Source organism: Falco rusticolus, chromosome 2, assembly GCF_015220075.1.
Source record: "Falco rusticolus isolate bFalRus1 chromosome 2, bFalRus1.pri, whole genome shotgun sequence".
Taxonomy (NCBI): domain Eukaryota; kingdom Metazoa; phylum Chordata; class Aves; order Falconiformes; family Falconidae; genus Falco; species Falco rusticolus.
Genome location: NC_051188.1, coordinates 85,954,951 through 85,979,909, shown reverse-complemented (window position 1 = coordinate 85,979,909; position 24,959 = coordinate 85,954,951). Strand labels below are relative to the sequence as shown.

Below are 24,959 nucleotides of genomic sequence, written 5' to 3'. Positions count from 1 at the left end.
TATTTCTGTAGCTCATCTGATACAGACATAATTAAAATTCTAGAAGTTCACCTATGCATCTGGATATTTGGAAAACCCACCCCCACAATCAAACCCCAAACCTGCTGAAGTAGTTTGAGAGGCTGCTGCTTTAACGGGATTTTACAATCCTTGGAGTAGGAGGGCAGCCCACACAAAAACCTCAGAAACATATCTAGGTTTTCACATCTGCATGGTTTTATTCTTTTAGTATAACAGGCCAAGAACCCTTGAAGATTTTCCACAAGTGACACATAAGAGAGTGACACGGCCAGGAAACAGGGAGATGAATCCTGTTGCTTTTACATGTGCTTTCTACTGAAGTAAACAGGACCAGCATAGGTGGAGCACACAGCACTTGCACTTACATTCAGGAGCAGATGTGGGCATCCTATCAGAGGGGCAAACTGCTTTCTCATAACTGGAATACCTCTGGTCTTCTGGTGGCCTAAATGATCCCTCTCGCTTTCTTGATGTTTTAATTACTGGTTTACTTCCTGGTCAGGCCCAGGCTGGGCTTTTTAGTGGTTGGTTAAATACAGCTCTATTTCCCACATGAGAGTGACTCAAAATCACCACACTTGTTTTACACAACAACTAAACATTTAACACAAACATTTCAGGTATTGAATGATCCAGAGAAAGACATGTCCAGAGAGCTGGGATGTCTATTATTGCAAAAGACACTAATTTCTCTATTAAAACAGATATATGCTATGGTAAAACAAATGATGACTAAACCAATGGGGAATTCAGAACTGAAGTTTGGAGCTGGTCAGTTCAACAGCTTACTCTGTAAGCAGCAGCAACTGTGAGCAGAATAATACTCATATGCTACCCAGATTACCACTATATGGGCATATGTTCCAAGTTCCTCAGGAGTTCTGAGAGTATGGAAAAAGTAAAATTGTCCTCTGTGATTAAAGACATAAAGCTGAAACACACAAAATATGTACCGATATTTTCATGACAGGTATTTATTTTCTTCTCTGTCAGTAAAAGTATGCAGAAGATAAAAATCAACCAAAATTTTCCTAATGCTGCGTGTACAAAGTCCTCTAGCTGGGAAGAACATAGATGGGAAACCCATGTCTAATGTCATGAAATTGAGGGCTCAGACCTGCAGTCTGATCTTCGTGAAGATCTGAACCCAAAACTTTAATCTGAAAAGCTTTATTTAAGCAGGAAGATGAATCAAGGTCTGGACAATAGAGTTATTTCCAACTTGTGGCTCAGGCATCTCTCTGGAAAGATAAGCATATGATGTGCAATTCCCTTTAAAATACAAATCCACATAGGTTTACATGCTATAGACTTCCAGAGCGATCAAACTTGGCATCTGAAGTACAAGGTACAATTACCCTATCATTTTATGTACAGTAAGACAAAGGAAAAGTAAAAGCAACAAACCTCCAGAGTATAATATTAATATGATAAAATTTAAAAGGCCTATGCACTCTGTTTTGAAGACCCATCTCTCCTTGGAAGGAGAAAATTATTAACTTTTCTTTGTGTACAGAAATTGAATCAAGTTCCGTTCTTGCATAGTAAAATCTAGAGAATGTACACAAGTAACAAAGGTAGCAAAAATCCATAAAAATTTGAAGATTGATCAACCTGTGATAATCTCTCTTTCTGCAGGCACTTGAATCACCCTCTCTTACCCTGGGCTTGCAGCACAACAGGACCCTGGGAAATTGCTATAATCTCCTTTAACCCTAATCACCATTTTAATCAGAAAAGGTGGGGCAGCCTGGAATTCGTACAGCAAGGTTAGCACTGCAACTGTCATTCTATTTGCTAAATACACAGAGTATGCTGTTAAAAGGTTGAAATGGTTCAAACTTTTATTGTCTTCAGAAGATTACATTCCAGCATTAATATTTGACAAGTAAAAGAAAAGAAAACTGTGAGATTGTCTGCTTTGAAGAGCTTTAGAAGTCTCCTTAGAGCATGGCAGTATCTTTATCTCTAATCTTAAGAAATTCCTTCCAAAAAGAAAAGGTTGTGATTTGTAAAACCGCAATGACTAAAAGCCTACCTCACTTGCACCTTACACTGCACTTATCCTCTCTCCATCCCTTTCGTTTCTTCTCATGTCAGATTATAAATTTTCTAGCTGTGTTCTGTATTTGTTAAATTATTTTCTTCCTAGCTTTTTTAGTAAGTAGTGGTGTGACTGTAGATGGTATGACAGACAAGGAGAAGCTTGTATGAAGAGGAAGAAAGAAAGCTTCAAGGAGAAAAAGAGCAATGCGAGAAACTAAAAAGAGCATCAAGGAGATTGGAGGAAGGGGAAGATTAAAGGAAAAAGCAGCACACAGCTGTGATTTTCAGCTAGAAGAGATTCAGCAGCTGTCATTAAAAACCTGCAGCTCTGCTTGAGACAAATTGATCAGACTATTTCAATGTTTTCTGTACAACTCTGTCCTCTGTTTATTTCAAATTATAGCAATGTGATAGTCTACTCAGGAAATAATACTTATCTCAAATAACTAACAAGTATTTTTTGTTTTAAAGAGGGAAGACTGTACTGTATTTTTTCCTCTTTCTTTTCCAGAAAGGGATGCTGAACTTCGAGTGTTCTACTCACCTGCTCTCTAACACACAAGTATCAAAATACTTCATGCTTAGGATGAGGGTTTTTTTTTTCTTTTTCCCCAAAGAGGACCATTTATACAAACAACTCCTTAAAATTATAGATATTTCCTAGAATGAATATCCCAGTAGGGCTTATAAAGGTAATGGAGAAGACAGTATCTGTGTATTTACAAAGTACTGGAGAGTTGTAACCAATCCTGCTAAAACGGTAAGTGAAGAACATCATTTGATTGTGGGCAACTGTAATGTTTGTTTCTGGGACTTCTAAACTGTTTTGCACACATTATTATTGTACTGATATACAAAAGACTTTTCCTAAAAAGCAAACACTTCTTTTGATAAATATTATTACTAAGACCGTCCTCATCTTCCACCAGAGTGTGTCTTAGGCTTAATTTTTAAGTTATCTCATAGTTCCTAAATCACACAGGTTCTTTTAAATACATTGTACTCTAAAATATAAATGTTAGAGGACAAAAATGCAAAAGGCAGGATGATTCATGTCTCCTACATACCTCTGTTCTTGTAACACCCTTTTTAGTGTTATAATTTCTTCTTACAAATTATAACCTGCTGTATCAGTCTAAACTATAGAATTATGTTAGATTTTGGGTAAAAGGGAGAAAGGCAAAAAAGAGGAGAAAAGACCACATTCATACCGTCATTTGCTTTCAACAAAAAGCAAAACCCTTCCAAAGGTTTCTCATTCCACAGTGAGAAAAGAAAAAATGTCCCTTATATCTTGTTTCCCTCTCTAGGAGTGTGAATGACATTTTTGTTCTGATGTGACTATTGTAAGAAATCAAAATCCCTTAGCCTTAGGGGTTCTTTTTTTATTTTTTTTGTGATGTACTAAGCTCAATAAACCTTCGTAGAAAATAGAATACTCTTAATTATGAATAAATTAACTAAATTAGTAACATGAGATGGATATGCAATTAAGGGACTGTTAATTGAAACTGGAAACACAGCTGTATACAGCTTGGAGATGAATCACACCAATAATGACGCAGATGTTTATAAAATGTGATTATGTTTAGGATCATACTATTGAAACTCCCCAGCTTATTCTTACATTGTGTCACAGAAATGGTTTTTAAACCCATGAACACCGGGAATCAGGATCTCAGGGATGGCAAATTAGGCTCCCTGGATATGTGAATTAGTGTTGTCTGAATGTCAGCAATTTAATTCTCCAGCTTTCAAAGAATGTAGACATGGAGCCAAAACCAAACAGCTGTTAGTTATATGCTCATTCAGGGAGGGGAAAAAAACAAAAAAATAAAAAAAATTGAAAACCTTTGGCAAGCTAGAGCCTGTCTGAATATGAGAAAGACAGTGAAATACAGTATCTCTAAGCAGTAGCAGTGCTGTGTGAATATAGTGATCATGTAAATAATAGAGCCCGGGAGCTCATGAAATCTACTTTGTGTACAACTATGAATACAACTTTTGGACCTATTCCTCTGAAGAGCTATAATGATCAGGAACAAATAATATTTCGTATCTAAAGGCTTAAGAATTCATTAGATTTCTAAAAACAGCAAATCAGGCTTTTTATTCTTTCAGCTTTTACTTCTTTCCTAGGATGTTTTTTGACAAACTGTACAAAAAAGGGTTTTTCCTCTGGCACAGAAAGGCACAAATGTTGTTCTTGGGTCATACAAGGATATCTGAGCTGTGCAAGCTCAGCAGGGATAACAGTGCAGTTGTGAGGGATGGCAGAGCAGACAAAGGCAAAGGTCCATGGTGGCTTAAGTTCTAACATACCAGTCTAAAATCTGTCCTGTACCTCCTATTTTACGGGGCAGTGCTAACACTGAATACCGTATAATTGCATGTAAATGCTCTGTTAAAGAGTCAGTGATTTTTTTTCTGGAATAGATTCACAGACTAGTGGAAGCTTTTACAACATCCATGTTTTCCTTAAATATAATGATGTTCCTAATAAACATGCAGAATAATACAACATCATAGTTTGTGTCCAAAGCCCATTCCACATACTGTAGTGCTCACATTGCAAATACACTGTTAATCGTGATTCAGGGGCCTTGGCCTGTGTGGCGATAAATACGTATAAACACAGATCTCCATGAAACAGAGGTTTTTTTTCAGGCCCCCTTTTCTAGGTAGTAAGCCAGATCCTTAAACTATGTATACTATCAGAACTACAGAAAGGTTAAAAGAGTACTGCGATTTACACCAAATCAACACAATTTCATTCTAATGTAACTAAGTTTCATAACATCCCTTTCATATCCATAAATGGATTCTTATCTAAAAAACATGTAAATTCATGTACAAGGGTAAAATAATTCGAAAAATTATGTGGAGTGTCATTGGCAAAACTAAAATAATCAGCATGACTTGGCAATGTTAAGCATCACAGGCTTATCCCATCAGCTGTGGAAATTACTGAGCACAGTCTAACAGTGTGGGGGCACAGTTTTGAGAAAGAAAAGTGGTGATCAAAAATTGGATTTGCCTCTGTCTTTCAGAAAATTTATTTGCTGGGACCTGACCTCCTATTCACTGGTGCCAAAAAAGGATTAGATTTTTACTTTTTAAAAAAGGAAGCCTGAATGAGTTCTACAACAGACCATGCTGGCCTGACAGTATTTTACATGTCACTCAAAGCTGAAAAAATTATGAATGCTTTATAAGAAAAATACTAACCCCTTTCTCCTTTAAGGTAAACCTAACCAGATTCAGGGATATTTTGCAGCTAGCTATGACAACTGACGTGCAAACCAAATTCAGTTATCTTAGCTCTTTGGTTGGCACAAGTACAGACAAAGTCAATTCAGGATTTGAAATGTGATGTTTTGAGATAAGGAACTGGAATGCTGGGATATACAAGAAACACAAAGCTATTTTATGGAAGACACATTCTTCTACATCTTCTGAAAAAATCACTGCACTGCCGAAACAGCACTGTATTACCAGCTATGCATCTGAAAAGTAGGACAGAACTCATTGTTTTTACAGATGAAAAAGTCATAAATGAGGGTAATGGGGGAAAAGGGCACAAATCACCGGAGATCAATATAAAAAATCAGAGAGATGAAAGTGAAAACATCTAGCACAATAAATATATTATCTACAAACATAGACACAGACTTATTTTTCTAGATAGATTAATGCTAATTAGTCTTGCCATTAATTTTGTTTTAAAACAAACTGAGCTATGGCAGAGAACCAACTTTGAACACTGAAGAGAACGGAAAAAGAAGACTAACGGAGTCATCAACTTACACACTTGAGACTTCCCAAACAAAACGGCATACTCTAAAGAATTCATTACTGTAACATAGGATTTGGATGTTGCTATGATTCTCCAAGTACAAAAGAAATAAAAAAATAATATGAATGAAAACTGAAATTTTAAAGTCTGCGTCAAGCACCATAATTTATGCTATGCTTGTTCTGCAACTAAGGGGTGCATTTCTCAAGGTTATTGCAGTATCAGTGTTTTATAAAGTAACAGCAAGCACAAGAACTGAATGGCTTAGATGAGCCACAGGTAGCAATGAGCATCTTGAAATAACTCCTTTTGCCTGTGTTGTGCCAAGTGGATCCAAATTAGGAAGCATTTTATAAAAAAAGTTTGCACACACGACACATACCAGGAGTTGAGCCATTTTAATTATAAGGTGCCCTCCCCTACAGTTAACATATCATTATCTGACTTCCACATTGCCCAGAATTTACTATATAAGGACCCGACATTCAGCTTTACTCAAGCTGTGATGAAAAATACAATGGCAATTTTAGAGAGCACCTTGTGAAAATATTCTGAAAATGACACATATAATCATCTACAAAGGCTGGTTTTAAAACCGTGTCAGAATTTAATACTACTGACATTTGTAGTATTTTAAACACTATTGTTAACAGTACTTTTTAAAATGGCAAAAATATCTTACTTGGTTTAAAGTCTTACTGAAGCAAAAAGATTTAGAGATCTAACACAAAATACTGCCTAGCCTAAAGACTGTAAAAGCTTTCTGTAAACTGAAAGTAGACAGTCTGACATAAAAATATCTGCAGTGATATAATATGTAATTGATAATGTGAGAAAGACACAAAATGACTCAAGAAAGAAAAAGAAAGTTGGTTAACAACCTTTTGCACTGGAAATTTGCACATTCTTTCTCTGGCTTGGGCTTTATGTTGATTTAAATGAACTTTCTTCAGAAAAAATATCACAGCCTTTCAGAAGAAAGGATTCGCAAAAATGGGGAGAAAGAGGAATATTTTTTGCCAGTTTTACATTTTCTCCCTCTAAAAACCTTTAACAATACTTTGGCACTGGCACTTAGAATGTAAGAGGCTTTATATTGCTTCCAATCCAAGGATATTCATTAAGGTTTTACTGAGTTACAAGCCTCTGAAAATCACATTAGAGAGTGCCTTTACAGGACAGCTCTTAAATTCTGTGAATGCTCTATCTGCGACAAATGTGTTCCACATTCAAAGCAAACTTTCTACATCTGCTTTAACCTCCCTTCAAACCAAGCGGGCATGAATGGACAGATGATTTGTGTCAGCAGTGTATATCCCCTCCAGGGTATGGAGCAGAACCAGAAATGGATAAGACCCATCATCCTTCTGGTGTCAGCAGATAGCTGACAATGTATCCTACCCTACCTGACCCTACGCAATCCTGTCCTATTCTATTGCATTTTAAAATCCAACCCAGGAATTATGAGTTCTGACAGTTGATCAGATTTTGGCAAGGAAAGGGATCTGTGATGTGGAAGTCAGGATTGGAGATTGATTTATAATTGCAAGGTTCATTTTTGTGTTGTCCTTGTCTGCTTTCACTGGTCTGACTGCTGCTAACTTTGTGCATTTCCTGGCTTTTCACCCTCACACGTTCTTACCTTAAAAAGCCCCTAAGTTTCATAATGAACAGCCTAAATATAGCTGATTAGAATCAGGTCACACACTAAAAAGGTGTTGAAAGAAGTCAGGCAATATTCTCTCAACTGGGGGAAAAAATAAATAAAATTAAGCTATTTGTGCAATTTTAGCATCCAAGGTAAAAATTCCCATAATCTACACGTCTTTGTAGGACTGAAACGTAGGGCTTTAATTCTCCAAATGTAACTTCCACTTGCCATGTTAAAGGGACTTCAGAAATAATTTCAATTAATGTTTTTTGAGATGCTCAGTTATTATGGAACATGAACATTACAAAATATGAATAATTCCATCTTCAGTACAGGTTCAATGGTGCCTAGTAAATAAGTTAAAGAGCAATAAACTGAATGATTTAGCTAAAACTGCTTGACTAAAAAGCGACAGAACTAGTAGATGCTGGTTTCCAGTGACTACACTTTTAACAGTATCGTAACCTCTGTTTTCCCCAGTATCCTAAATATAGTCTGGTGTGACTCGTACAGATGTGTGCTGCCAAAACTGCTGACAGGTGGAAGTAAATTGTGCAAGTCTTATTTTATAAGGAAACAAGGCTGACATGTAATATGTCCATTCTCTTATATCATTTATCTATCACCAGATAAATTGGAGATCTTACAAAATATATTGCACATACAAAGACTGTACAAACAGCAGGCTAAATTCAAGTTGCATGTGTAAAATTTTTTTACATTTGATAAATTTTAAGTGCTTTTCTTTGCACTTATATGTCCTGGTTTCAGCTGGGATAAAGTTAATTTTCCTTTTAGTAGCTGGTGCAGTGCTGTGTTTTGGATTTGGTGTGAGAACAATGCCGACAGCACGCTGATGGTTTTGGGTGTTGCAGGGTGAAGTTTATATTGAGTCAAGGACACTTCAGTTTCTCAGGCCCTGCCAGCCAGAGGGCTGGAGGAGCACGGGACATTGGGAGGGGACACAGCCAGGACAGGTGACCCAAACTAGCCAAAGGGATGTTCCATACCATGGGATGTCATGCTGAGTGTATAAACTGGGGGAAAAAGAAGGAAGTGGGGGAGGCATTCAGCATTACGGCATTTGTCTTCCCAAGTGACCGCTATGCGTGATGGAGCCCGGCTTCCCTGGGGACGGCTGAACACCTGCCTGCCCATGGGCAGTGGTGGATGAGTTCCTTGCTTTGCTTTACTTGCATGTGCGGCTTTTGCTTTACCTATTAAATTGTTCTTATGTCAGCCCTTGAGTTTTACATTCCAATTCTCCTCGTCATCCCTCTGGGTAAGGGGGAAGTAAGTGAGTGGCTGCGTGGTACATAGTTACCAGCTGGGGTTAAACCACAGCATTATAAAAAAATGTAACTCTCATTTTTTATAATCCCATATACTCATACACATATATGAGAAACTAAAAAATACATCAAAAGAAATCTATATATGCCTATTGAAATAAGAATATGAAGTAGGGTAAACTGCTGTACTTCTGCCTGGTTCTTCAAAGCAAATCTTCACAGAGGACAAAATTATAAAAGAAAGAAAGTTAAAAAAAATAACAAAACACTAAAATGAATGTATCTTCTATAGCAAAAATGACTAAAGCATTTACAGTTTAAACAAACTGAAATTCATCACACAGAGTGTTATAACTTTAACATGGTTTTACTAAATTTCCTGCTGGCATGGCTGTTGATGATAACCATGGCTGTTTATACTTACATACGCACTTTCATTCCCTGACTGCCCTAAACATGCCACAAAGAACAATGAAGATGTCCTACCAATTTAGGAAGGAATCTTTCCAATTTCTGACACATACTTCATTAGAAGAATTGAATCCTGATCCAAATAGCTGGCCTTCCTCCACTAGCTTACAGAAACAAATAAATAGAATCTCTAAAGAAAAAAATTACTGTAAAATGAATCTATATGCATATTTTTGCAGAGAAACACTGAGCAAAATGGAGCCTCAAGCTAACAGAAATGAAGAAAAATGTATGGGTGTATGACTTCGGCATCCAACTGGCATAGCCAATTAAATAAAAAAGAGACCATTAAAGAACCATAACAACTGTGGTTTTGCCAGAAGTTCCAGTTCTCATGGAATATACAAAACAAGATTTTAACTAATGAGTCTGATGGGAAAGCTCAAGCAGCTTTCCAAAAAGGATCAAAACCTCCCTCTACTGGGAAGATGAAATCTGCAACTACTGAAATAATTTCAAATTTCAAGGTTGAAAAGAATTACGATTTTAGTAATGCATTAATTAGTGTAATTATAGATGAGCTAGAATTTTGGCTCCGTATATTTGGAAAAGTTGTCTCCAGTTTTTGTCAGCTACTTGCAGATGACATAAGTTAAAATATAGTTTTAAAAAGCAGAAAAGCAAACAAATACAAACAAATTAATTTTTAAAATTAATGAAATGACAAAATGGAAAGAAAAAGCAACTGCTAGGTAATAGGAAGACAATAATGCTCAAATACATAAATCTTACTGCCTTTTATATGGCATACTCATATATATGCATGACATTTTATGTCTCCTGCAGAGGAAGAATCATCTTTTTGTGCTACTGTTGCATCATCTGCCAATCTATCCACTTTTAACATACCCCTTGGTTTAAACTTACTCTTTAATTCAGAATAAATAACTTTTATTGTAATGTAAGATATACAAAAAGTTAAAGGCAGATTTTCTATTTAATTGTATGACGAGCTTTCCTGTATGAGATCCCTACACAGTAGCAATTGGACAACTGAACTGTAAAGAACCAGAAGAGGTTTTTCTTTTTCATTAGGAAAAATGGTATAAAAGAGTATCTTTCAGTCAAATCTTAATTACATGGTTTAGATCTGAAGTATACTTCCTGAAACTATGACCAAGCTACGCATGTAGAAATGAAAAAAGATCTGAGACTCTGGTAAAATTATTTGAATTCAGCTGTGAGAGACCTGAAAAAAAGATTTCTTTTACACATGTATTTTTGCTGTTATTTCACTTCTTTTCTGAGGCCTTTTTTCTTGGGGAATGCATGGAGGACAGATGGTGAAGTAAAACTGAATAAAAAACCCCAAACCTAAAAGCCCGTGTAAAAGGTCAGTACTGATTTCAAATTACATTTTGATGCAACTTATTTGCCCTGGTGCTCATCTCCTATCAAAAAAAGGGTGTGAGTTGAGGACCACTGCCCAGAATGCCTGTGACTCAGCTTTTGAGATTCACTGGATCTGAAGAAAGATTTGAAAACACCTATCATTAATATTTGGTGGGACATTTACATATGGAGGCCAGCAAGAAGCCGATGCATAGTCACAATTTTGCACTGATTTCAGGAAAGAAGGGATTTTCTTTTTGGCTTTCATATTCTTGATGTTAGTTACTCTGTAAACATAGATGGTAAAATTCATTCATATTTCTCACCACAGTTTGAAAGAAACAGCTATTATTTGTGAAGCACCCAGAAGATGCTGGGTTTTGAAACCATTCATTGCAGTGATACGTATTACAAAAGTGTGCATTACACAGCTCAGTAAAGAATCCATCTTCAGCATAATACAAATAAAACTAGGATATAAATTTAGATAACTGCCTGCAGTGGTCTTAAAAGCCTGCTGTTTCTTTAGCCACTTCTTGCAAGCAGAGAGTGTTGTTTGAGCGAACAGAATAGTTGCAGCTGGACCCTTGAGTGAGAGGCAGCACACTTTTGCACCACATCGATCTTCAAATCCCCACATGCTGGAGAATCTTTGCCACTGGTGCAAGATGAGCTGAGGAGTTAGGAACAATACTGAAATGAGGGCTAATGCTTCCTTACGGTCCCACTTCATATATAGAAATTATAGAATCATAAAATCATTTAGGTTGGAAAAGACCTTTAAGATCATCAAGTTGAACCATAGATATATATGTGTGTGTGTGTGTGTGTGTATATCTATATATATACACATATCTATCTACCTGTGTATCTCTCTATCACTCTTTCCACGGTGTGTGCTGTTTTAACTCTAGCCTTTTAACGTGCTTCCTCCAGCTTGCTCAGTTTTACAAGTAGACAGGCTGGGCCCACTAATATGGACAGAGACACCCACTTACAAATGACTGCAGTTCATTACAACCGGCTAAACTAAAAGCACTGGAATATAAATATCATGACAAAATCTCTTAAAAGATTTTTTTTTGGGGGGTGAAAGACAGGTCTTATTACATTTTTCAGCTTATTAGAGGTAGTATTCTAAATAAGAGTAGGTACAATTTGATTTAAACAAAAAAAATCTTTCTTGATAATGGAAGGCTATATTCCCCACAGGGTACTTGTAAATTCTTTCACATGTCGGAGGCTTGCCTTTTGACCAGCGTTACATCAACCAGATCTCTGTCCAAAGTGAAGCGGGTATAACTCCCGCCAATCTGGCCTCCCTGGCTCCTCAAATGTTGACTAGAAGTAAGCAAGAGTTTGCAAGACATGTTTTCCCCCAGGACGATCTCATTACATATACTGTTTGAAGCACACAGGGTCTGAACATGAGAGATCCTTGTGAAATTCGTAACAAATAGCTCCCTGGAGAGCTTTCATCTCCTTTCATGTTGAAGAAAAGTGGAAGAATAAACAGCATATTTTCCTCAAAACTACTCTTTTAAAGGCATGAAGCTAATTATTTTCACAGTGCTTAAACTCCACAAATGATGATATAGTTTTTAGTGACTGAGATGAGTGCATTAGCTTTCATTAACGAAATCCACCTCCACACAACAATTCAAAACAAGGACAGGTTGAGTCTAATTGCTTGAGTGCTTTCCATACTTTTTTCTTCCAGTAACACTCCAGTGTATATTCACCAAAACTGAACGCAAAAAAGCATGCTAATGGCCAACATGCATTATATAATATAAATATTTATAATAAATAAAATTATTATAAACAGGAAATATATAACATAAATGAAGTCTGGGAAGATTCTGCAGCAATATTTGATACTATTCACTAATAGTACAAATCTCACTGTACAACCACTGTGCAATACTGCAAATGACTGAATACAGTGAGCCTTACTTTTATGTTTATAAAATGAATATAATATTAAATTTCTGTAATATTTGGCTTAAAATGATACATTTCCTCCTCTCATCTTATGAAAGTCCCAATGTTAATAAAGCTACAAACAAGGTATCATTTCATTCTCTACACAATGCTCTGCAACTTTCTCATAACGCTAGAATTCACTGCTATTTCAGATCTGATAAACCTTCTGTCCTTATGCACTTTTCCCACATAACCAAGAATGAGTATCTTTCTGGCAAGTGATAGCACAGAAGCCTCTGTTTCATGATTTTCCTGCAGTGATTTTTTTCTAGGAAATGGGATACATGGGTAAGAAATATTTTCCCCATTAGGAATATGACAAGGAGAGAGAGAGATCTAACCTTTGAGTGGAAAAAACTGACAAGTAAGCTAAGAAGCATTATAGCTGGAGAAAAAAGAGGATGAACAACCAAAACAACAAAAAATCATAGAAATAAGATGGGGAAAGGCAGGGAAGGGTAAGAAACACTTTTTGAAAAAAGGAATGAATAGAAGCCAAAGAGAAAATATGGGTGGTATAAAAGAAAGGCACATGAAAATACATATAAGGTTGAAATCAATAGGAAAAATGATGAAAGGACTAAAGTATTAAGGAGATACTTTGTGTAACATTAGTATAAGAAAGGCAGTTAGTAAAAAAACCCAATCAAACAAACAAAAAAAGGAAACAAAAAGAAGAAAGAAAGAAGACTGGAAAAAAAATCCTAGCAGTCAGGTGTAAATCAGAAAGAAATAGTAGGAACCCATCTTGGAAGTAGAATGGTTCACATGAAAAAAATAAATAATTGAATTCTTGCTTTTCCTATTGTGTGCCCAAAATTTCAGTTTTCTATAAATAGTATCACTCCTAACTGGAGTGCTGGTCATACATAAGTAAGTCTTACCCGAACACAGAGCAATATATAATGCTCTAAGCAGCGCTACTCAGGTGTTACTGTCAATGTCCAGCAGACTTCGTACGCAGAACAGTTGGACTAGTTTATTGTTATATGTCATTTCCAACTGAATTATTCTATTCTGTGCTATTCTATTCTAACAAAAATGAGCTCTGCCTCACACTATGTCTCAAACTCTGCTTCTTTTTAAGTAGACAAATTATATTATAGGAATAGATGTGCTTCTCTTCTTCCAAGGGGTCACATTTTGGCCTTCTGTACATGATAATCTTTCAAAGTTACTTATGCCTTTGTCCCTCGTGATGTGTTTAAAAATATACTGGAGTGTTTTCACCTTGCTCTCTATATCTTCCAGATAATATTTTGGTAAATATAAAAAAAGACAGTAAAGCATAAAATTCCTATTAACTATCTGTTCTATCAGCTCTAACATGTTTCTCACTCTGACATACTGCCTTCAAGTATCTATCTTCACAGAAATTGAAACAATTTGATAAATTGAGAAAATAATTTACCATGAAAAGTGAATTGTTCACAGCACTTCCTGTGCTCCGTGGAAAAAGACCATATTATCTTTGTAATGTGTGTGAACATGTGATTTGCCCTATATATTTTTAAAGAGTCTACAATGTTAAGTTGGCCTTCTGTCTATTGCTTTCATAAGTGATAGAAAGAAAACATTTATTTCAGGCTTTCTTTAAGATTTTTTTGATTTTTTCATATCCTAGGTGCTTTCACTCTGAAAAATCTTCCTGCTTTCCCTTATTTCCTGCTGAAGTAACGAAGTATATTTCAGCAAACCACTGGAACTTAGTTGACTACTTTTATTATTAGTGAAATAATGTATTTTTCAGTGAATCATAGCAAATTTGTTAGCTCAATCAGCTGTTGTTTTTTAAAAATATTAAACAGATGTGATTTCTCTTATACATGGGATAAGCATTTTGAGAATACTAATTTTGTCTTCCAGATGTCTGTTGATCTGCTTTAATAATATTACCTGAAATCTACCCTCAGGATCTGGAAAAAGGTGGATATTAATGAGCAAAGATATTGGACTAATGATCTTTTACTTCAGCTAGCACACTTACTGCAAATTGTTGATTTAGGAAAATTAACAAAAAATAAAATCCTGTTTATATTTACATGAACTGGTAAGAAGCTGGATATGTCACAAAGCTGTGAGATTTCTTTTGGAGAAGCCAGAAAGCAGCAGGTAAGCTCTTACTGACCGTTAAGAGTTGACAGCACCATGATCTTTTATCTGTACGTAGGACAAGAAGGAACTTTGTTGTTCATTGATAATGTTTGGGTTTTTTCAATGAAGGCAAAAATATTAACTTCTATCCCTCTATATTTTTACAATATATTAAGGTAAATATAATGACACAATTTGAGAATGTGAAGCAGTGATGTAGTATGAAATAAAATATTGAGTAAAATCCACACTTAATGAAGTTAAGTTAATGGCATTTACCTTCACCTAATCATAACATTACTCCCTTGCTGTGGGACCTACATCACTGTATACCAGTGCGTGAAAGCTTACATATGCTCTCTCATGCACACTGTTCCTAAAAATCGAAGTTAAGATACAGTGCATTCTGTAAAAACTATACGTTTGAAGTCTTTATCACAAGATAACACAAAATAATATAAATTTTAAAGCAAGATGTAAACAAAAACTCCAAAGAATCTGTATATTTTTCAGTATTTCTAACTTGTCATTGATACTTACCTTAATTTCATAATATATCTTAACATTTTTGTGCACTAAAGCTCAGTTTACAAAATCTCTTTCTGAACAGTTTTACTTGCGGTATCAAGTCTTGTTAATTATGTGAATGAATGTAATGACTTGTGATTTTATAATTGATTCTACAGGTGTGACTTAAAAGCTTCCACCGCACAGAATCATTAACCTGCCTATAAGGAATTTATTTAAAACTGCTGCTCCTGAAAATTATTTAAATAATGGTAAAAGAACTGAAGCAGCAGAAGTAAACTTTCTTATGTGAGTCTTCCATATACACCGTAAAAATACCCGTAAAACGATGATAAGAGTTAAAAGAAATTATCACATGATATATTTCTCATCAAGAATTGCTAAATATTTATATTAAAAGGTAAATAAACCATTAAGTATTTTAACTGTATGGAACTTCAACTATATGAAAATCTGGGTTAACCCATTTCCATTTGATAAAGTATTTGGAAGCATATGGAAATACAGGGTCAGCTTAACTCCTATTTTCTCATAGAGACAGCATTACTGAAAGGCTGCTTCCTCTTTCACTCCTTAGTACACCTTCGATGCTATTCCACAGGCAAAAAACCAAGCACATAGAAATAAATAATATTTACTTAAATGCAGCATTAAAAAAACCCACGACATAAGAAATGTACCTGTAGCACCTTCCACCTTGTGTTCAAGTCTTCCACACAGCTGAGATTGTACTGGGAGAGCTGAATATCAGAGGGAGCGAACCGGTGAGCGAGCTCATTGACTTGATGTACCTTTTCTTTAAGGGGTACAAGTTCTGCTCGATAAACCTGTGTGAATTAAATATGAATAAAGATAAGCACTAACTTCAAAAAACTATTGGCTCTTCTGCTAGCTGATTAGTAATGTAAAGGTAGTCAATGTCAAGCTGAAAGGAAGCGTACTGGTCATGATACAGTTAACAGTCTTTTTATATAACTTAATATTAGATCTGAAGGGTAAGGCCCGGGATTTCAGAAGGTGATACAAAGTTGGAACCTTCGTAGCAATTTTTGGTCAGTTAAGCCAAATCTCTAACCAGCACACCACTGGGGTGTGCACTGCAGCACATGCTTCTCTCCTCCCTCACCCTTTATTTTTCCTTGGGGTGGATGGGATGGTGAGTGCTGTTTAACACATGAAAACAGAGGAAGACTGCTGTTTCCAAATACAACAAATGGAAAAAGAGAAGCAATGATAAAAAAGTCCTCACTAAGGCCTTGGCTAACTTATATGTTACAATTAAAAGGTTAGTAATGGGAAGTACAAAAAAAATATTAAACATCTTTTTGCTATGAATCCCAAACCAGCCTACATGACTCATATTTCAGAAAAAATAAAATATTGTATCTTGTAAGATACCTTTAAATCTATGCATAACAGCAGTCTAGCGAATAATTTCAGTAATGTATGTGAAAACCAGAAGCTGCTAGTTACAAGTTTCTTGATTTTGAAAGCAACAACCTGATGATGCTTCTGTGACGCATCTGAGTAAATTCAGATGAATTGCGGGCACCATGACTCTATCGAAGAGAGGAATCTCTACACACATCTCCTACTGTTCCATACCTACCTTTTCTAAGGAGACATTTATGAATTTTTAACATGATAAAATACGTTAAAATGTAACAATGAGCCATTTGTAAGGGGCAAATTCTGTCATTTTCAGGAGCACTTTTTATTGCCTTATAATGTCTGCACACAAAGGCAGGATAATTTACTTGCTCTGTTAGTTTTGCTTTCTAGCTCCATTCTCTCAGCATTTGTAACACACACCATGTGGTCTGCATCTCATTTTAGATCACCAAAAAGCCCGAGATTATTGCCTAGTAATCACTTCATCAGTGTGTGATGCAAAAAAGGTCAACAAAGCCCATCCAGTATCTCAGTGAACCTTAAGAGTAAATAGGATGAAAACATTCATAGACATTAGAATGCCATGAACTGCATGCACTAAAGGTAAACGTCAGTGAAAAATTGTTCCTCAAATATCTTTCAAAACCAGACTTGACTTCCAGTAATTATATTAAATCACCCTACAACATAAGGAGTTAGACTGATGTAAGTGGTGCTCATATACAGTGAATGTCTCTAACAATATATCTGTAAAATACAGTCAGGAGTGATGCGCATTTTGCAGAGGAAGGCGCAGAGGGCGATGCGAGTGCCATGATGTGAAAGAAGAGGCACACATCAAGTTTATGACATAACAGTTAACTTCTCTGTTTCACCAGTTTTATAACACTGGAACACAACTGACATTACCAGAGAGAATGCTGATTTACAGTGTATTGTAGAGCAAGGTCTGCAATACAAGGAAAAAGAGGAGATTGTGTTTGGTTTGATCCCACAGAGTTATACATGTGTTTACCCTAATCATTTTAGTTAGTAATTGACTTCAGAGAACAAACAACATGCTTTAAAAATAGACATTCATTCTTGTAAGGTAAAGGCTTCGAAGGCTGAAGAGATATATATACCATCATGTTAACAATTTGCTTGCAAATTGTTATTTCACTACTTTTTTCTGTGAGCTATTAAGTTTCAGTGGCCCAAAGCGCTCCACCATGACTCTGTGGCTGATACTTGGGACGGTCAACTTGGTTCCTACAGTGTTGCTTGGTTTCCAAGAGGTAAGAACACCTCTCATCTAGTGTTAACAATGCCCACATTGTATTTAAATATACATTTGCATATATTTATTACATACAATGTAAAATAAAATAACATAACAGAATTAAAAATCATATATAAAATAAAAAGCATTGATAGAATAAATGCAGATTAATGGATGCAAAGTTCAGTTCCCACACTATAATGTACTTTAATGCAGTTTCTGCATTAAACTAAGTTAATTTTCTAATAACTTGTACGGCAATAGGATTAGGCTTTGATTGAAAACTTCATTGCTCAGGGAAAACACACAGACCTAAGCTTACAAACCACTTGCTTTTAAACATATACTTAAGTATCTGTACTGATTTCAGACGAATTTGCATCTGCAATGTTGACTTGAAAGTACTGGTCTTGCTTGAAGATTGACATAAATGATTAGGTAAATCACACAATCATTAAATCTAAGTAAGGTGAAGTGGATGATCCTTCATAATTAGTCAATATGGGTTTTGACTGTAAGTTATTTTACAGAGCAGAAAGGCTAAGGCACAAAAGCAAGTCAAAAGAAAAGAAATCAAATCAAAGAAATATGTATGGAAGTGAAAAATAAAATTTATCTTCCACCCCTTCTTCAATTGATGCCTTTATTAATTGTATTTTCTGGTGCAAGGATGCTGATTTTTGCAGTGTTATGCTAATTTGCCAACGTGCAAAATAAAACAGCTTTTTGACCATCTTTAAATTTTATATTTTGTATTCTATTATTACTAAGCCTGAATTTTTACTAGTATTTTTATGACAAATCAAAACATAAGAAACAGCAGCAACAACAACAAAAAAAAGAATGCTAGTTAATACACAGTTATCTAATTAATGCCAGTAAGCTTACAATTAAAAACTGTAGATAGAAAAGAAAAAAAATTTTCATAGAAAGATTTGGCATAGGGCATGGTATGATTAGAAAGGTCAGCAACTATAAGGCTGTGTTAAGCAAGTTTAACACAGACAACCAGTCCACGAGACAACAAGCATGAGTTTAGAACTAGGTTTTTGTTTTAGGGTAAGTGAAAATCAGTGTGAGTGCTTTCCTTTTTTGCAACATGTGTTCAAATGAGTTTATTAAATAGTAGTAATTTTTATATCTTCTACAGTACTTGTCATTTTTAGAAGCAGGAATTTAGAATTTCTACTGGATTGTGATTTGCATCAGTATGACTAAAATGGTTTACAGAAACATATTTTTTAAAATCAGTTTGTACAGTATGATTGCTTTTTTCCATTTTTTTCTTTTTGCATAAAAAAATACTATACATATCACAGATTTATATCAGAAAAAATTAAAGAACTATGCTGTTGGTAATTTAAAGACAAATATACATGGTCAGTAGTGTACCAATACCATGAGGAGACCTATTTGAACCAATTAAATTGCTTAGTTTGTAAATGACTTTTCAGTGTGAACAGCAATAGCAGAAACAGCTCCAAATTATCTTCATTATAACTGTCTTAGCCAGCCAAATATTAAAAGTAGAGGCCCTAATCAGTCAGATGAAAAGCTCATCTCACCCAGTCCCTTGTCTGACAGTAGCCAATACAATTGCTTAGGGCAGAAGGTAAGGGAAAGCATCAGCATCCCTCCTCCTTGCTGTACCCTTCCAGCTCAGCAATTTGGGTCTCAAAGATTCTGGAGCCAGAAGCTGTATTTCTGTGTCAATCAGATCTTGATGGATTAGTCTTCCATGAAATTATCTGCTTGATTTTTGAACTAATGTAGACTTTTACCATGCAAAACAGGATGAAACTGTGTAAGATGTTTGGTGAAATCTCAACTTCTCAGATACTCAGGACGAGCAATTATAGCAACATCAGACTTTGATTTGAACACTATATAGGTTTGCTTTGAGCACAACATGGGAAATCAAAATTGACCCCAAGGCTAGTTTCTCCCAGAGATAGTAAATACAAGACTTCGGTAGGTAGTATCCTCTTTCACTAAAGTGCATTTTTTACAAGCCTTATCCCAAGGAATTTAAAACATTCTTCATTATCCTTTTAAAAAGAAGGGAAAAAACCTCAAATAAAAATTTATGTCCGGAATTATGAGCATAAAAAGTCCATCCCCTTATATGTTCCACCATGGATGCTTCTGATGCTCAATATGAAGCAGGTTTCAAGAAATGGCCCACTGTGCCTACAAAGAAAGTCTCTTTCCCTGGTCTGTCAGTGGCGTTATAGACAGAGTGGTGGCCTCATGCCACCCTGGCATCTCCTTGAAGAATTCCTTCATATAGAAGAGTCTTCCATTAGCACAGCTCTATGTTAAACTTCAATTCTGATAACCAGTGAAAGAGACAGAAAAGGATACTTGGTAGGATGATGAAAATATGACATGGTTTAGGGAGAAAAGCCCTCCTGTGTCAAAATGATTTGTGTTGTGGGTTTTTTTTTTTATACCAGCAGTAGCTGCAGCTAAATCAAAGCAGGATCCACTTGCAGAGTAAGGTGAGCCTCCATCCTACATCTGGGCTCAGCAGGTTCCCAGCGCTGACATTTCTCTACCTCAGCTCCCTTAGTGTCCAAGTGGAGAAGGATTCATGGGCCAGAGTGCATCTTCAGGGTTTTATATTTAAAACTGTACAAGATGGAACAGACTGACATATTCTATCCAGGAGAGTATCACCATCTCCATCTTCTTCATTCAAAATGAGTCCATTTCTTCTCTGCCGGGTTTAGTGTATTCTGATTCAAATTTCATTGAAACTTGGGATTGTCAGCTGCTAGCTCAATATGCTACACTTAGCTTCCTTTTAAACTCACACTGTATTTTTATTTGATTTTAGTGCTCCTGGGGACAGGCAGTGTTGAAACAAAATGGATTTTAGCTGATTTGATTTTCCATCCTATATATTTTTATAAGCTCAGAAATGACCAAGCAAGAATGCACAAGAGTAGAATATAAATCCTCTTCTGGGATAAAAATAGACCAAATAGAAGACATCAGGGAAGAAAGAAAATCAAATGCCCTTTAAGTCTTATCCCTTTCTTAATTCTGCATTTCTGAATCTGATAAAATATTACATTTATCAAAGATTATTTCCTACAAATTCAGAAGACTAACTCATTTTTTTCTTAAGAATAACGATATTAAAATTTGAATAGAACAGATGAAAAATGGTCTAATTCCAGGTAGAATTTTTTCTTTTCTGAACCAGCAGAGGAAAAATATGATTTGTAGCAACATTACATCTAGAAAAATATTTATTAGGATTTCTAATTTAATAAACAGCACACTAATAAATAGACGCACATATCCTGAAACACATATCACTTTCTTGCTATGAATTCTTGATATATTTTTTAAATCAACAGCTGATACACAGTTTTATGATCCCTGAACAGATACAACCTATGCTACTGCCTTATCATTTATTCTGAAAATGTGTCCTCTTCCATGGAGGGGCGAAAAGTAAATGAGCAAATTTAGCTTGTAATTCACTCTACTAGAACAAGTATAACCATGACATGGCAAAGCCCATTACTGATAAAGTGTTCATAAAGAGTTCTGCACCACTTTTTCCACATAAAGTCAGTTAGTTTGCAACCAAGAAGTCAATCTGGCAATCAAGACATGAAGTGCCTAGGAACTGTAAGCAACCTGAAGCATTTAAAAGTGTAATCTGAAAGTCTGACATGTGCTGCATGAAGGACACAGAAAACAAAGGAATTTTTACAAAGAAACTTTATCCTTTAGTGTGGTTTCATTCAGCATTATTTAAGCTAAAAGCTTTGAAAAGATATATATGCTTAGGTTGGGAGCCTTAGCCAAACCTGTTTTTAAACCATTAATAACACATTATCTATCCCTATTAGTTAACTTGTGAAAAAAGTATATTAGATATATTTGAACATAAAAGGTTGAACAACCTGTGTTCCTTACCAAATGCTCTTTCAGGTAATAGAAACTCACAGGAGTTCACCTTGCCCTCAGAAAATAGTTACTACAAAGTAAACCACTGTTGTGTTGTAAAGTAGCATGGTATTTTAAAAGCAAATGTAGTATTTCACTGACAAAAAAAAAAAAAAAAAAAAAAAAAGAAAAAAAGAAAAAAAAGAAGCAGTTTAAGCCAGAAAGATTGCAACAGCGGTATCATGATATTATGAAACACCTCAAGGCTTCCAGACATCAGCAGGCAGACCCTGTATCTCAGGAGGAAAGCATCGATTCTTTACATGGCCATACAAAAGCTTAACTTAGGCACTAGTAAGGCACAGATTGTATTCTGACACTCAACCAACATTAAAACTATTCAGACAAGAAGCCCCAGGAACTCCTCCTGTCTTTTCTAACAAAAATCATATACAGATCTTTATTTTAATTTTAAATCTTTATTTTCTCCTCTCTCCAACATGAAAGATCATGTTTGCTTACAAGATGCCAACACGTCTTTAAATTAAGCATGTAAACATTTCATAATATTTAGCCTCATAAAGTTGATAATTACTAGCTCTAGCAAGGGCAACAAAGTTTTTCATAGAGCTTAAGACCAAAAGGAGTCATTGCAGTCCATCCAGTCTCTAACTTACAGAAGAATGCAGGTCAGATGGACTGTTCAACTGTTTTGCTGAAAGCTAAGTTTTTCAGTTCTGGAATTAATATTGTAACTCCTATCTTCACCTTTTTCACCACTCCTGTGAGGAGTGGGCATGGGTGAAACCCCAAGTCAAAATCTTGAGGCCAAAATTCCTAAACTTCTAAAGTCTGATAAGACCATCCTTGAACAATGCCAGATAAGGGAATCCAGTTTTAACAGAAGATTTTAGTAGAACAGAAGCAAGAACAATCTACTTTTTAAGCTAATTTACGAAGAAAGAATACTAAAATAAAATGTTGAAAAGGACATAGTTAAATAAAACTTAAAAAATGAAAGAGGCATAGTGTTTTTACAGCAGCACCAGGCACAGGCTGGAAAACCGCATCAGGAGCAGCGCCCACCTTTCCAAACTGAGGCTGAAGGTGCCTGGATGGCAGGCTGCCTTGCCACCGCTTGAAGGAGAGCAGGCTACGGCTTTGGAAGATGAGTAGCTGTAGCTCCTGCTGAAACCAATGAAAACTGTCATTCTTAATCCTCTGGATAATCGAACCCAACTGAAATAGAACAATTTGCAGGTAAAAGGTAAAGAGAATAAAAATAATTTGAGTGGCACTGCTGCCTGGACAAATTAGTTTTACTGATTCAATTGCCCTATTTGTAAATTGGGGATAATACTACTTCTATTGCAGTCTCAGAAAGAAGCTGAGAAGATTAACTCATAACATCTGGAACACGAGAAGCACTATAAAAGTGCTAAGTAGCAGTTACAAGGTCTTATTATGGGTTAACCTTGGAGAAAAAAATTAAATAAAACTCTATTAGGCTTTAAATATATAAAGATTAAAATGAGAAAAGTGTAGCGCAGTGGGTCACTGATAGACATCCTAGGCAATCTAACATTCATTGCACTCCCTACTTCAAGCAGTCCCTAAATAATTACTGTGTACCAGCATATGAACTTGATAAATCAATTTTATTTTGCTCATTGATTTGCCCATGCCATAGTAATATTATCATTATAGAACACCAAAATACATTCCCAGGAAAACAAGAGCCAATGTTTTAAGAAAAGATTTCATTAAAAACATAGTACTGGCAGATTTATCATCAAGGAAAGAACACCCTCCTCACAGAATGCAGACAACATTAAAATTCATTTCTAGTGCTCCTTTTGTCTTTTCCCTCCTCTCACGTCTCACTGAACATACATGTTTCTCGTTATATATTCACTTTTTGTATGTTCTTTTGCTTTACGTAGTGATGTTCCAATAGTAGACTATATATAGCAGATCATATTTCTGTTAGAAGTGTTATACTTTTTCTCCCTTTAGCCACCTACCCTCCTGAGCTCACACTCCCTTAGAAAAGCCTGAAAAAAATGGTTCCATAGTAAAATGAAACATGTTACTTGCATTGTTGGGGTTTTTTTGGTTTGTTTGTTTAGTTGTTTTTTTTCTTGGACAAATATTTACATTTCGAGGTTATCAGAGAAAGAAAAATTTTGAACAGAATCACAACAGTTCAAGAGCATCTTTCATTTAATGTCATGTCCAGGTATGTTAATACTTGATCATTCAAAATTATTTCTATATGTGCTGTGTTTATATGGCAAATTTAAAACAAAACAAAAACCTACATTAAATGCTAGAGTCCCTGCAATAACCATGCCATTTAGGAACCTAAACATTAATGTTTAATTCTCCTTCAAAAAGCTGAAGCCCCTTTCTTATTTCTGATGAACTGATAAAGAGCAATCTCTTAAAAATGTTCTGGTCTGACCTAAATTCTGAACTTCAGAGGCATGAAATGACAGACAAGTCTTTATACATGTATTAGTCAGTTCTCTCGGCAGGCTATCAGGAACCAAGATCAGAGATTACCAATACTTAAAAAGTCAAATTCTGCCTGCAGATATGCATGTTGAGCTCCCACTGAAATCAGCAGGGTGAGTTCATACAAGGAAAAATTTGCCTCTGAATGAAATCTGTTGATCTAATAACAGCATGTTCTACGAAGCTGGGTTGGAGGTAGAAAAGCTTTCCACTTTTTACAGGTCATCTTTTGTTCTTCTTTAGAGTTCAGGAATTATTCTGCACTTACTGTCAGGGAAAGGTTAAGCGTATTAGTTATGTCCAAAGACCTTAATCAAAGATAAAATAATTAAACTGTTCTATTAATAATTGTATTAATACAATTAAAAAAAATCTGGTGTAAATCAGGTGAAATCTGGTGCAGTTCCTTCCTAGGTGCTGGTTCTTTTTCAAGATGGTCTACAAGTAGCTGTTTCTCACACTAGTTTTTGTGATTTCCAAAATAGTTGAAGAATACTCATTTTTTGTTTGTTCTTTGTTAGCAGAGCAACATTAAAGTTTCTGTATCTCAGATATGCTACTGCCTCCCAATAAGTAGTATGCCCAAGAGCAGTCTTAATTTTAAAAGACTACTCTAAGATTTTGCTTCTTTGCCTGCTCATCATTTTCTTATTATTCCTATGTGAA

General features: G+C 35.5%; 1 protein-coding gene across 14 annotated transcripts in view; it reads right to left on the bottom strand.

Annotated features, from left to right (window-relative positions):
• Nucleotides 1–24,959, bottom strand: part of DMD (dystrophin) — a 1,095,710-nt gene that overhangs the window by 150,432 nt on the left and 920,319 nt on the right. For all 14 annotated transcript variants that reach the window (XM_037376983.1, XM_037376984.1, XM_037376980.1 and 11 more), the window contains one exon: nucleotides 15,898–16,044. In XM_037376983.1, coding sequence (XP_037232880.1) covers nucleotides 15,898–16,044 — 147 coding nt within the window. The remainder of the gene's footprint in view (nucleotides 1–15,897; nucleotides 16,045–24,959) is intronic.